At 34.5% G+C, this 15,253-nt stretch overlaps 1 protein-coding gene across 1 annotated transcript in view; it reads right to left on the bottom strand.

Moving 5' to 3' along the window:
* Window positions 1-15,253, bottom strand: part of ERC2 (ELKS/RAB6-interacting/CAST family member 2) — a 495,023-nt gene that overhangs the window by 260,792 nt on the left and 218,978 nt on the right. The window contains exon 8 of the mRNA XM_067303579.1: window positions 4,813-4,950. Coding sequence (XP_067159680.1) covers window positions 4,813-4,950 — 138 coding nt within the window. The remainder of the gene's footprint in view (window positions 1-4,812; window positions 4,951-15,253) is intronic.

The following is a 15,253-nucleotide window of genomic DNA, read 5'->3' as shown; positions in this document are numbered from 1 at the left end:
TGTGCAAGTAAGCATATTAGCATTACAATTTGAACCTTAATTGTTATATTTCTTTATTTTTGTTATGTTAAATATTTGAAAATTAACCTACTTTTGTCTTATGTTTGTATAGCAACCATAAGCTATTATGTAACATCTGTTATTATGTAACTTGAGCTGTTAAGATCAAATACCAAAAGCAGATGTGGGGTATTATACTTCATAGATGCTTGCTAAATGACTAATCTATTATTGGATGTGAAACTGGACCTAAGTGCAAAACATGTGATATATTTCAAACGTTTTCCTTATACAGCCATTTTACTAGTACTTTAACATTTGTGCTCCTCTGACAAATTATTTTCTTTCTTCCAGTTATATGATACTGGCTTCCAGCTCTAATGATTTCTGTATTACCAATAGTTGGAAGAAAAAAGTCCATCACCCTGAGTATTTTATTATATGCATTAGTAAAATTAATGTTTAATATTAGGAAGGTTTTAACAATCAGATTTAGATCTTCATTTAAATAAGTAGTAATGCTTCAGTGAAATAAAGTCTGCAAATACATGTATTTGAATCTTTTCAATACAGGAAAATAATCAGCGCTACACTGAATAATCTTGTCATAGGTATGTCGGTACAGTTGTTATTCATCATTCACAGTGCTATTGTCGTTTATTATCTAGTATGCCCTGACAACAGACTCCTTTCCCAACCTTCAGATAACTGTACATACGTTATTACAGAATTAGCACTAGTGTAAGAAACTTTATAAAAAACAGTGCTGACTACATTCAGAAAGAAATAAATAAGCATTGCTGACACAGTGCATTCCATTTAGCATACAGTAAAAAAAGAAATGGCAAAAATTGAAGGTATCTGGCTATCGGTAATTGAACCTGTTTCCAAAACACTATCACTTTTCATGCACTAAGATGCCTAAAACAGCACAAGGTGCATGAATCCTGGCTTCATTCCATCCAATGGCTAAATCTCCCTTTGACTCATACACAGACAAGATTTCATATACAAATCTGTTCATGTAGAATGAAGGTTCTTAAACAGCAACATTGTGGAGTATCACACAAATGAAAAACCAGCAAGCATAATAGTTTAACCTTTTTTAAATTCTACTATTAGCTATTTTTCACTATATATTATACGTTATGTAAGAAAGGGATAATGTGGGATCCTAAATATGCCAGGCTCATTCCAAAACAAATAACATAAATTCTCTATTCCTTGAATATTAATGCTAAAATCCTAGCCTACACTAACTGGAATAGCCTAAGAATTGATTCAGAATACACCTAGTTAGATTCATACTTAGCTTTTTATCAACAACATCTTGAAGATTTAGTTACCTAATTTTTTTTTTCTTTTTTAATAAATTAAATGTAATACTATTTCATTTTATTAATAGATAAACAGTATAAAATTTTTCTCAGTCAATCACAAAAGAAGACTAATTTAACTGTCAGCTGCATAAGGCTAAATGTCAAAAACATGTGTTAAAAGGCCCTAATATACCATGTTTTACTTGATTAACAGCTAACTTGCAGAAATCCCAACAATGTGTTCTTGTTTCACTCTTATTTGCATTGGCAAGCTTTCCTTGTGCACTAATCTAGGACCTCACAGGTCTAATCTACTTGCACTTTATCACAGAAGCAGGAACCGAATTGTAGCAGCATATAGCTCTATTATCAGACGTACTCAATTGCTTATCTACTGTATGCTGCTGCAGCAGGACCAACTTTATAAATATCAGCTTCATGAAAGCAACCTCTTGAGATGCTTTGGACCAGTCCAAGAGCTGAGATATTCTTTGAAAAGTTCCTTGTTAAAACATCAAGGAAGCTGATAGCAGTTTTGCATATTCTAATTTTCAAATATTTTCCTGGATAGGAATAAAATTACTTTTGGTTAATTGCAATGTGCACCACATCGCAGTTAAGAATTTTCAGTGCATAACAGACTGTCCAAAATTAGGGGTAAGGAATTGAACGAGTACGTTTTTCAGTTTAGTTCTATAATGGGTTCAAAAGTGACTGAGGTTGTGTTGGTTCGTTTCTGATTCTTGACAAAGAAACATATTACATAAGCAATATCGCTGAAAAACACAAAAATTAAAAGGAACCCATTTTGGTAAATTATCATGCTGTTTTCATCTGCCTACACTCATTTCTCATTTACAGTGACCAAGCCGATTAATCACTAAGGGGAGGTTTTGTGGCGGGGAGAGAGATACTTGGAAAATTCTACTTTTCATAAAGTATAAGGAGCCATATTTTCTAATTCAGAGCCTAAATTTAAATCTGAAAGTTATCAAAAATGATGCAGAAAAACATATAAATGCTCAAATATATCATATCGTATTCATACCATATGATCATGGCTTAATACTTTTTATTCCCATAGTTCCAAAGAAATACAATTAAATTTAATTTTAGTGAATTGTAGTTAATTAAGCTGTATAGATCATTTTCATCCCAGAGTTTTAAAAGAGTTTCCCATGATGCTCTTGGAGTGTTTTCTTAAGGAGAATAATATATTAAAACTGGTGAATTCCCAAAGAATTAAGATAAAGACAAAAATCATGCTTATCCTTAGGGTATAAAAACAAGATGATGTAGCTGCAAACTAGGCCTGATATCAATTCTAAGAAAAAAAACAGAGTAATAGCTGATATGGGATTTAACCTATAAAGAAATAAAGGACTATACTAATTATTGTCAACCAGTGTATTCCCATGGCAACTAGTTATTGCTAAATGAAAGCAGCGTTGTTTCTTGGCAGCATTACAAATTTAAATCGATAAAAGTACTTATGCTGATACACTTGTTATTGAGAAACCATCACTAAGGGTTCTTGTTTTGCCTGATTTGGACAAAAAACTACTCCATATTTCTACCAGTATTTGGAATGGAAAAAGTTAATGTATATGGAAAAATTTTGCAGGTCTTAAGCCTGGTACTGCAGGCAGAAATTACTGAGAGCCATTAGGATGACTTGGAAGCTGGGCACAATTAAATTATGAGCTGTGCATTCCTATTCAAATGCAGATACTAATTTGCCTAATAATTTGGGCAAGTCACAAAATATTTGGTACACTCAGTTATAAAGCTCATCTGTAGAAAAGGGCTAATATTTAAGAATCATGGGTTTCTCTTCCTTAGTTAACAAAGCAATATTTCTGAAGTGATATAGAATAATAAGCATACCACTTACATACGCTGTGCCACCTAACTTTGGTAAGTAACACTCCCTCCCGGTATGACTGAAACAGTCATCAGACACGGCAGCACAATTCAGTTTCATGCCATTACTCAAAATTATTAGCTGAGAAAAGACACTATTGCCTTCGTCATGAGCAAAAGAACAGAAATCTCTGTGACAGAGGAAAGCGTTCCACAGTATTCACTGGGTAGGTGTCTCAGAGCCACCTGCAAACACTGCAGGAAAGACACCTTTCTCAGCTGACTCTATTTAAGCAAACTGACTATTTTGCACAGAAAATTCTAATCAATTCCACTTGGAAAAAGCACTAATTGCACCAATTCTTTTGCAAAGTGTCTGCTTGTGTAGATCTAAGCAATTCCAAATGAAGTAGACAAGAGTTGCAAAAATACATTTCAGAGAAGGATTTGGATCTATTATTTAATTTTTCTTTAACTTTTCCAAAACATTAAAACTAGCATCATTTGTCTGATTCTGAACCTTTATTACGGCAGTCTGAAATAAACCTTGACACTGAATTAGCAATGAAAGGTATTAAGAAAACGCATGTAATTTCTTCCTGCATAAATGCTTCAAGCTCTGAGAAGCTTATCCTATAAAGCAACAGAAGTAATAGTAATGCCATTTTTTTCATACTGTTGATTATGCAAATATTGGTGATTGTAAGTAAATAGAAATCAAAAACCCCCATTAGCATTTTAGTTGTTAATGCCAACACCACCATGGCATTTTAAAGTCATACATGATCATAAATACCATCATAACATTGCACATTGCAGAATGGAACATGATAGTTTAATAAGTTGTGCTCACCTGTGCACATTTAAATGATACATATTATTAAGATCTGCGAGCTGCAAAAAACAGATATTTGCACTAATCTTTTTGGCACCCTGGGATTCACTGGAATTACCTCACACTTCAAGTTAACTAGTACAAAAAATCCTGACTTCACTGAAGCTGGTGGGAATGTTGCCATTAATTTAACAGGTCAGATTTACCCCTTCTGCTTAGGTATTTGCAAATTAAAGGCATACAGTTTTTAAAGGAAAAGAAAGTATTAAAAATATTTCTCCTTTTTTTAATTCTTCTTTTTTTTTTAATGAAATCCAGTGTCTCATATAACTTAAGTGTAGCAAACCAATGGCACCAATAGCCAGCCAAAGGAACAGCTGCCACAGCTGGTTGTTGGCTCCTCAGTCAGGCAAACTGTTAAATTGCCTGACTTAACAGGCAAAAGAACGGGATAATCAAGGCCACAAAACCATAGCAATACCCCAAATTCTACCTTCTTTAAGTCAGGTGCCAGTGCCACTCACCCTATCTACTAAGGGAAGATCTTTCCCTGTCCTGTGCCATTTACTCCATTCCCGCTTAAAAAGACCTTCTTCTGCTCCTCAGCTCAGTGGTCTGGTTCAATTCATAAGCTAGGAACCATCCCTCGCACTTGTGCGCTGCTAAGCCACCTGCTTTCCTTACGTGGCCCACAGGCTTTGTTACAGGTGCCAGACCAACTTAAAAAGACATATTTTCTGGACACACTTCACCCAGAGGAGCACCACATAATGCTGTTCTATGATAAAACATTACCTTCTCTGACAGAGCTTCTTCTAAGGTTGCTAGTGCTGTGTCTGTGTTACTAGAATCCGTCTGCAATGATTTCACTCTGTCTTTTAGATTGGTTAGTTGTTTGTCTTTGTCCCTAAGTTGTTCCTGTAGATTTTCAATCTGAAAATGAAAACAGATCACAATATTCATCAACATTGTCTTACCATTCAAGGAGGGACTTGGAGAATAGGACCCACTGAAGGTATACATATTATACATATGATACATATGCTTCAGGATACTGCAAAATTTCTACATATATGAATAATTTTTAACTTCTGTCCCATTCTTTCCATTTTGTTTTCCTTTGCCAAAAAATACCATCTTCGAATAAGTTATGATAAAAAAAGTCAGTGCAGTCAAATATTATTATATTATTTAAATATTGTCCTATATTAATTGCTTTAGTTTAAGGTATTGCATTATCTCAGTAATTCAAAGCATGTGTGGAATGGCCCCTTTAGATTTTTCATTGAAATAAGAAGGATAAAGAAAGGGAGAGGCAAAGTGAGTTCAGTGAGCCCTAAGACTGAGGAAGAGGAAGGATGATAACCTGCCTATCTAACCTCTCAATGCCTGCTGTAAAGGACACTCCTCTGAATAGAGGTCAGGATGTTTATGTTTCAGAAGACCAAACCAACAAACCAAGAAACCCCCCAATCCCACAGAAGTCCACGATTTCCTTTAATTTTCTTCATCTCCATTAAGATTTAAAGCATATGACTCAATTTAGGATATCAGAGCTGCTTTAAACAGGTCTAGTTCTTCCTCTGGTGAGTGCTTAAACATATTGCTAATGTACCTATAAACACACCTCATTGTTAAACAGGTCATGATTTATACAGGTTAAGTTGGAACTGTTTTGCACTAAGAATTGTCCACAAGGATCATGTGATCTTGGAAGCAAATCTGACTAAAAACACTCAGCTTGGAGATCACGCCAATCACTTTCTGTGGCTGTAATCTACCGTGAACTTCTGGGCATAACGCAGAGAGGACATTTGGTACACGACATGTAAAATTTCATTAATAGTCTGTCAAGAGAATCAACCTCCCTTCATCCTATGCTCTTGCTACCCCTCACTATTTTGCTGGTATAAAGCCAAAATTTGTTCCATCATATTTAGCACAAATAAATAGTTTCATTAGATATTCAGGACTGAAAGACAGTAGGGTAAATAAAAACAAGAAAATTAATTTAGTCTACTATATTAGCATGTCAGTTTATATAATACATCATAATATGCCTAAATCCATAAGGCAAGAACAAGAACACTCTCTTTGTGCATGCAAAGCTCTTGTTGACCGCAACGGGAGTCTTAGTTATAAAAAAGCTGCAAAATTTGATATGGAAAATGTGCCAAATATTCCGTGTATTTTAGCAATGCTTTTGTTCCATAAAATACTTATACAGGCAACTGACTTAAGTGACTTCCTCTTACTGAAAGCATAGTTTTAACAAGAAGAGCCTTTGACAAGAATTAAACCAAACAAACAGAAAATATGTTTAGCAAATAAATAAAAGGTACATTGTTTCAAAAGCCTTGTCTATTCGTACTGTTTTAGAATGTTTTATGTTTACTGTTTCATGTTTATTCATACTGTTTTAGAATAAACAGATTAAATAAATTATGACTCCTGCAAAAGACATACAGTGCAAATCAGAAGTTATTATTCAGCAAAACCTAAGAAATTCCATGGCAAATGGAATACAGCAAAACTACAAAAGACATTGGAGAAGTTCAATGCTGAATTGTCTCCTCAACTCATCATTACAATAATTCATTTTGATTTCTGTTTGCAAAGACTTTGTGAATTACAGCATATGGAAACCTAGGTCATGCTCCCAGGTCACCAAATGACCTCAAGAACATAAGGTTTCTTAACCTGTCCTGCTTTACCACGTCTGCTGTGTAAAACGTATATAAAATGATCAAAACATCTTTCTGAAGTTTTTCTCAAATGATACAAGACCCTTAAAAAACATCTGATAAGCACACCGGTAGGGTTACCAGAAATGACGAGAAAATGTTACCACAGAGCATAACAAATTCCATTCTTACAACAGATTTCTCCATCATATCATGGCATTCAGATGGATTAAGAAACACTGTTTTCTTTCTGAAGATATTATATTGCAGTTGACAGAGGACAGTACAGCAAGAATCCAGTCTACATTGACAGCAACACACACAAAATTCTCAGACCTTAGCAGCAGTTTCTCATTGCTCCTCAGATCATACTTTCAGAAGGTGCATCAAAAACGAAGCATGTGCTATGGCTCTCTCTGCTGAAAACAGATTAAATGGAGTTACCGTGGGGAGTACTTCTATGAGCATGACTGATCCCGTCATATCAGAAACTCCGATCAGGGCACTCTGTTGTTTGCCTTTATTTCTGAGAGCAGCAAGCTGCTGTAGCACACAACAAAAAGGTGACTACGAATATCTTTCCTGGCAGCAATCACCCTGGGCCACTTTATAACAAAGCAGCAGTTTGTGGATGGTACCAGCTGATGGTATTGATCACTGAGAGCTTCCTAAAGAAACTTTGAAAGATACTCATGCCTTTTCACTCTCAGATCAAGTGGTGTGCTGTTTAGAGGATGGACTGTTATCCACGCAGTAGTGTTATTCGCTCAACAGCTGTGTTTCTACGCTCATAAGACAAAGACTGTATTGACAGATTTCCAGATACCTACGGGGGCCCCCACCCCAAATGCCACCATCTATTCTAGATGTTGCAGTTTCCTTCACACAACAAATATCTCCAGAAATTGTACCAGATACATTTTAGGTATTTTTATAAAATTCTTGTCTTCGGTAATATACTACAGGCGTGACGAGCCAAGAAACCACCATAGGCTTCCTGCCACTGACTTACAGCTTGTGCATAGGTGAAGTTCAGCATTTACTGATTGCTTTGTGTTTGTTGAAAGTGTTTAAAACTAGAGGTTTAAAAAACTCTAGAGGAGAGCTGCGTAACTGTAAATAATTAACTATCTTCAATGTTATAAGCAGTTTATAGTATCCTTACAGTAGTCCCAACCAACTAATCTTAAAGAATAAAAAAAGCCTTTTTAATAAATGCAGACTTCCTCTGTCCTGCAGATGCCAAAGGTTATATAAAATCCATAATTCCTAAGGTACAGTTATTATGAAGGAGGAAAAATAGTGATAAAACCAAAAACAGTAGGATATGTTCAACTTACATTAGACTTTGTAACAGAAAAATCTAGTGTGACATTATATAAAATGTACTCTGAGATGCCTAAATAAGGACTGATTTGAAGCAGTAATGTATTAAGAACAACTGTATTTTAAAAGGAAGGAGCTGTTTTAGTCTTTCATTGGACATTCAGGACTGAATGACAGTAGGAGTAAACAAAATCAAAACTGCACACCTTCACACAGTGAAGTCATAACCAAGAAAATTCTCTTCATAAATACTGCAAATCAGCATCAAGAGTGATGAACGTGTTAATCACTAGGGTCCAGCAAACACATTCAGGAGCACACTTTGGATCAGTTCCTGTTCTTACTGAGATCAATGAAGTTTTGCTATCCACTTCACATAATAATGCAATTTTCTCACGGCCAGTGCCATTTTCACTTAATACAATTCAGATTTTAACAGAAGCAGGATCCTTTACAATTACTACTAAACTAGATTTAAAAATTTCTGTTACAGTTCCAAAGCTGAATTCTATACATATGCAACTCTACTGAACTCAACAGTTATGGCAATAAAAATTTGGTCCCCATGTGCAAAAATGTATCACTATAATCAAAAACATTTAATTGGGGCATACTTTGATATAATTCTCCTCTCCTCGCACATCACACATTTCTAGGAAAAAAAGTCTGAAGTTAATCAAAGATACTTATATTGACATCATAGAGATCTATAATCAACAAATCAAAATCCACAGTGCAGCTGCGTGCATGCATAAAGTTCTTTTAAATAAATTTAAAATAAAATAAGCATGAAATAAAAAAATTAAGTAAAAAATTTTGAAAGTAAATTGGAAGGAGCATTTGAGGCATAAATTGAAGGACTGAAAAGTCTTCATATTGCTGTGGCAAATGCAAATTGTGTGTCTTTTTTATAATACATGGTTTGGTATATCAGATTATTAATATGGGAAAAAGACTCCACTTGTTCTGTAAGACATGAAATACTAAGATATATATAGAAAGGCTGCTGGGAAGACCTTACATAGAATAGTTCACTCTTGTAAATGATCTCTAATAATATTTTTCTTCATGTGTATATTTTATATAGATACAGAAATAGGATACATGTGTTAATGAGTTAAGAACTTTTTATTTTATGGCATGGGTATTAGTCACATCTAAAATTCATTAACTGGTGTTCAGAGGACTGCACACTATGTTTCTTTCTTCACTTTTGTCCAAGTATTAATGATTTTAACAACTACCTCATGACACCCTGTGGAATACTTAAGCAATTGCACGTTTCAGCTTCATCAAGCTATATGCTCAAGCAAAGAGGAAATAAAACAGGGAAGTGAATATTGATTACATGTTTTTTGAAACAAAGTTAAGATCTGGTCCTTTATTATCATCAGCTTGACCTACCCATTCTAGGCACCCTAAATTATAGTACTTATTTCCTATGCACAGTGCTTATCTGAATTCCACAGCATTTACACGATTTCCTTCCTCTTAAAACTAATTTAAAATATGATCCAACCCTTAACCAAGAAAACATGTTCTAAAATTATTCAGCATTTACAAAATTCTTCCCTCAGAGGTAAAGAGAACAGGCAGCAAATTAAAAACATCCCCATTGAATCACAACTGCTTTAAAATCAGTCATTCAATGCACAGTCCATAGATAAAACAAGAGGAAAGGATCTGATTATTCTTCTATTTGTGCTATATAAATCTGCAGAAAATACATTGAAGGGAACAGGACCACACTGGGAATCAGTGCTGCAGAGAGTGCGTGTGTTTGCTGGGATGGGCGTGGGATCAACAAAGACCTGCTAATGCAAACAAGATTTTTTGACTAGTTAATCACCATGAGCTCTCTCAAAAAGGTTACAGGAGGCAAAGAGATTGAGCAGTCTCAGATGCTAAAATCTTGGAACACAAGATATGATTTATTTTTTCCTGGTTTTTTAAAACCCAGAGTGAGAGAGTTTACCAGAGGGTTTCTTGTTCTTTCTCTGACATATATTTGGGTGCAGGCATATAGGGTACAAACATGATTTTACTGCTGAACAACAATTTGCTTTTGAGCATGCCTGAATTCAATTTATAACAGGGACTTTTAAGACCTTTTCCTAACCTGCAAGCATTTATATTTTTATCTGATAGGAAGTGAGTTACTATCTAGTTTTGTCGACATGTAATTCTTACCTATCCATACTTCTGTGTCGCTGTGCCATTAGCAGTTTGAAAAGAAATTGCTCCATCCTTTCTGTATTTCAGAAAATGTGTATTCCCACAGCTTAACAAAGGCTTTAGTCCTATTTAGAAAAGACATTTACCCTTACAGATAAATGTCTGTCCTATGGGGCATCCTCTCAATAAACTGGAAGTACTAATCTTGTCACTTTCTGGCGACTGTCTCAGGAATGTTTCTTTAATACTCATGGGATTAAATTAAATCTCACCAGCAGACAGGCTTTATAATCCTATAGTAACTCAAGTTCTCAGAAGAAAATTACTTTCATTATCTAAATTAAGGCTGGGTTACTGTACCCTGGAATTTGCAAGAAAATTGTATAATCAAGAGAAGTGTTCCAAGGTGTAACAATTTGCCTTTAGAGATATGTATTAAAGTATAAGAGAGTGTAAGTCTAAGAGAGAATTTATCAGAGAATTCCTAAGCCTACCTTGTGAAACCTCGAAGTCTCATACACCTAAACTTAGTTCCATATATTTTCCACTCCGCTTTGTACTTATGAATTTTAAATAATTCAAACAACAAATATCTTGCAACATTGGTTTTTATAATTTTAAAACTCAATTTGCTTGATTTGAAGTTTCTCTAGAGAGAATTCTCTGAGATTTGTTTCGTTTTACAGCATGAATCATGTCTGCTCCTGTGAAGTAGATAAATAAGATTAGTTTCATTTAAATTTAAAATTGAAACACGGGAGGAAAACAGAATTTTTATATACATCATTTTCATTATTCAGTAAAAAATCTTACTATTTTAAAACAATTTTTAACAAATTCCAGTGAAGTACTTCCAAAGTACTATAAAACTCTAATTTAAACAATTAATGGAATTAGGGGTAAAAAAACAATTTATTAAGCAAGAGCATTCAGTCAACATGAACATAAAGTGTTCAGATTGACCAGACAGAATGAAAAAAATGAAATAAATTTTCCCTGCCATGACTACCTGAAAAAACAATAAACATAGGGATAGTTTTCAGAAAGCACTATTGATTTTTAGCCAGAAATTTTCCACAAGATGATGTACAGTTATCAAATATCAAGTCAGTCGAAGTATTTTTAAAGTTCCATTATATATTTTACAGCAACTATCTGAAGTTTCATCCTACAGGAGGAAAAAAAAGCCATGTCTCTATAGCTGTTTACTGACATTCATGATATGACCTAAATATTTTTTTTCAATTTAAGCAGGATTTCAATCAACAAAATGAGTTCAGCAACTTCTGCTTCAACAGTTTGGCTTTCCAAAACTGTTTTTATTTTTGCAAGAGTGGAAAGAGCCTGGAAAGTGCTTCATCACGCAGTATCACTACCTTTCACTTGTTCCTTTTTTCCTTGTAAGTAGGTAGACAGACAAGCACTAAGCATTATTTTTTTCAAATGTCAAAATATTTAGACATTTAGAGTCTAAAAATAAAACTAAATGTAATAAAGAAATTATACTATAATATAAAATCTTTAAAATACTTTAGAATTATATTTTTCAGTTTGCAACTAAATATATTTATTAAAGTATAAGACTTTTACTAATCTTTGGCTTTACCAAGATAATTGGAAAAAGACTTACAAATCTTATCAATACATGCTGGAATTCTCTTCGATTTCTTTAGCAGTTCCAATAGCTATGAACATGTTCAGCTCAAGAGAATGAAGACTCTTACCTATACTTGCCTATTACACAATGTTTTCAATTTAAGATATTTCCAGAGTTCCTTCCTGTTACTATCTTCCAAATTTCTATTCTCCAAACTAGCTAAACACAGCAGTGCTGTGCTTACTTCAGGTTAAAAATACCATATGGCTCAATAGTATTTTCCAGTCTTATATTCTTTCCATTATTTTGCCCCACAAGACTTCTTAAACCTCAGAGATTTTAGATAGCCCAACATCACATGTACAGTTCATTCCTACAATCTCGGTATGATGGTGGATTACCAAAACCTAGCCAGTAAAGTCAGATGTAAAACTGTCTACAAATTTTATATAAGCTGTTAACATCGTCTAGATTAGGTAATCTGACAAAGAAATATAGAAAGACGGGGGGAAAACATAAAAGAACAAAGAACTCAGTCAAGTCTCCAGGTAATCACTTAAGGTGACTACTTGGGTGAAGCAGCACAACATTTCTAACCATGGGGGTGATGTGTGCCCAAGGAGAAAGCAATATCCAAATCAATGGGTTTGTCAGGATTTGATGAAAGATCTTTCTGAATAGCTCTCTTCCCTCAAACTTCCTTCAGGACTACAGTTCAAAGCAGCAGAGCGCAGCTGTACCGTGGCAGTCACAAAGAAGCCAGGGCAGAAACGCTGCCTCAGCCGTCAGCCTTCACGTTAACCTGATGACAAGAGCAGTAGAGCAATGGCATGCTCTAGTAATTACCTGGTGCTACCTTCCCAACTCACGTTATCCCAGCAGCAAGGAAAATAATCCAGCAGAATTTTGCTTACTTCACAAGCATAAGAAACAGAAAAGACGTAAGACCATAGTAAGAAACCAGAAAATGTTTAAACAGAATATTTCTTCCTGAGACGCACTTTCATTGTTTCCCTCCAAAGATAAGGTAGTTCTACACAACATATTTTCTGCTTATTCAAGCTCATCAAGTTTTCACTGTTAGGATTAATCAGATGGTTAGATTAACATGGTGGTTTGAAAATTTTTATAGTTGTTCAATATTCTTACACTGTTTTTTGTTTTTGGGTTTTTTTTTACACCACCACATTTATGTGATTACGAATCACCTGGTTGTTGCCATTTTACCTAACACAATATCTTCCCTTTTGCTTTCTTTGGAGTTGTTAATCTTTTCACATGACCTTGTCACTACTAAAGTAGCAAGTTCTTCAGGACAAGAGAATGTTAATTTATACAGTGTTTAAGCAAAACAAAACTTCAAATTCTATTTGGAGTTTTTGCAGGAATTCTGCAATATAAAATACTACCTAATTTTACAAATGAAATTGAAGCATTTGTGATATGAAACTTTTCTTAGTGAAATCAATTCAGGTCTATTTTTCTTCTCATTTTATTAGGTTATGTTATCATATCAATGCATATAATACCATTTTAAAACAATTTTGTGCAAGTAAAAAATAGCTCCAATTTAAAAAAAAACAAAAAAAAAAACACACACACACAAACCAGTAACTTACCTAAGATGTACCCTTCCGCAAACTTACAAAATGCTACTCTTCTTACTGTTCAGTATCAACAATGCTGATCAAGAGCTTAGGGAGAAAACACCCCAACGGGTTTACACTATCCCTTTTACTACGCACTCACATGCTAAGTTAGCTGAGCGTGCTGCTTCACAGAGAGAGAACAAATGTCAAGTCTTGGGATGACATCCTAAGTACTATTAATTCTGTACGGCAAGGCTCTGTGTCAAGACAGTTGTAAAAGACTGCATGAGAATTTGAACTCTGCCTTATTTAACGGCTAGAATAAATTTGCTTCAAAAATGAGCACTGGCAATCAGCTGAAATTCTGATAAAAAAAAAAAAGGACTGCTTACTTGGTGTTTGTGACCATTTCTATTCCAGGACCATCCAACTATTTACTCACAGATTTCTCTCGAGTTTTTTGTCAACCTGCAAAAACTGCGACTAACCTACTCAACAAAGCATTCAAATGCATTCTGCAAATGAAGCCCCATAAAGAACTAATGGAAACTAACTTGATATAATGGAGATGCATACTATGTATGTGCACTTAGTATGAAATAATGCGGAAAAGAGGAGAGGACAACCCAGTTTTTGTTTGTTCACATGCAATAATGTATAAAGTTGAATGTATAAAATTACAGTAATGTCAACAGGACATCAGATAAAGATTATCTTCTGCACATACTGTTCAAAAGAAAAAAGCAATGTGTGTGTATGGCTGACTCCTTATGAGGTTGAATAAGCAACAAGAGTTGAAAGCAATGACTCTTTTGTATGTTCTTTTACAAATTCAAACCCCATACAGTGTGCTTAAGTACAAGGTCAATATTACACACAGCTTCACAGAAATGCCTGCTATCACAGGATTAACTAAAGAGACAGATTTAACTTTTAACTTCACCGTACCAGCCCATTAGGTTTAATGTGTTATGTTTTACTATGCAGTCTTATAAAATGGCTGCTTTAGTGATTGTACAGAAAAGAAATAATTTCTAGAAAGTGAAGCCAAACATATTTCAAATTTTTCTATATAGACACTATGTACAGCAGCCATGACACGCAAACTACAAATTCTGGACCTGGCATTTTTATACAAGTACTAAGGCTGAGAAAACTGAGCCAGAAAGGAGTTTTCCTTTTGAGAAACTATTGGCCAGATATCGCATCACAGATTTGTAAAGATTATTTTTAAGGAGATTAGACAACCATTTAGCTATGGTGACTAAATGACTCACTTTAATTTATTTAAGCATTCATCCTCCTCTAGCTATGACTCAATAATTTTCAGTTCCACTAAGGAATATCCACGTTCTTCTATAATTGGAACTAACATTTCAGCAATCCCAGTTTAAATCTTTTCTGAGGTTGTTTCTTTCATCTGGAAGCTTCTGTTTAATTAATTTTCACTTCTTTTTTTTCCCCCCTTTGTTGCGGGACAGGGCTTTTTCAATAGAGGATGAAAAAAAGTGGGTATTATCTGCATTAGATCTATGGATTGATGCTTTACAAGTTTTATTTATAAATGTAGATTACCCAGCATTTTATTAAAGACAATTAAATTGTGCCTATTAAGGAATACATGGTCTTCCCTTGCTTTTTATTGTGACAGACATACAGAGCAATACAACACTGAGCACGTACAAAGTGGTTAGCTCTCAGCGTACAGAACAAACTAATATTTGGAACCTTTTGGAAGAGGGATTAGATGGTACTTAGTAAAATTATTCACAATTTAACCCAAATCTTTCAAACAGCTATAGCTAAGAATTTCTTTCATTATTGTTATTTTATTATTACCTCAACAGGTCCTTAGAGACCTTTTA

Source organism: Apteryx mantelli, chromosome 12 (assembly GCF_036417845.1).
Source record: "Apteryx mantelli isolate bAptMan1 chromosome 12, bAptMan1.hap1, whole genome shotgun sequence".
Classification (NCBI taxonomy): Eukaryota; Metazoa; Chordata; class Aves; order Apterygiformes; family Apterygidae; genus Apteryx; species Apteryx mantelli.
This window is presented reverse-complemented; position numbering and strand designations above follow the sequence as displayed.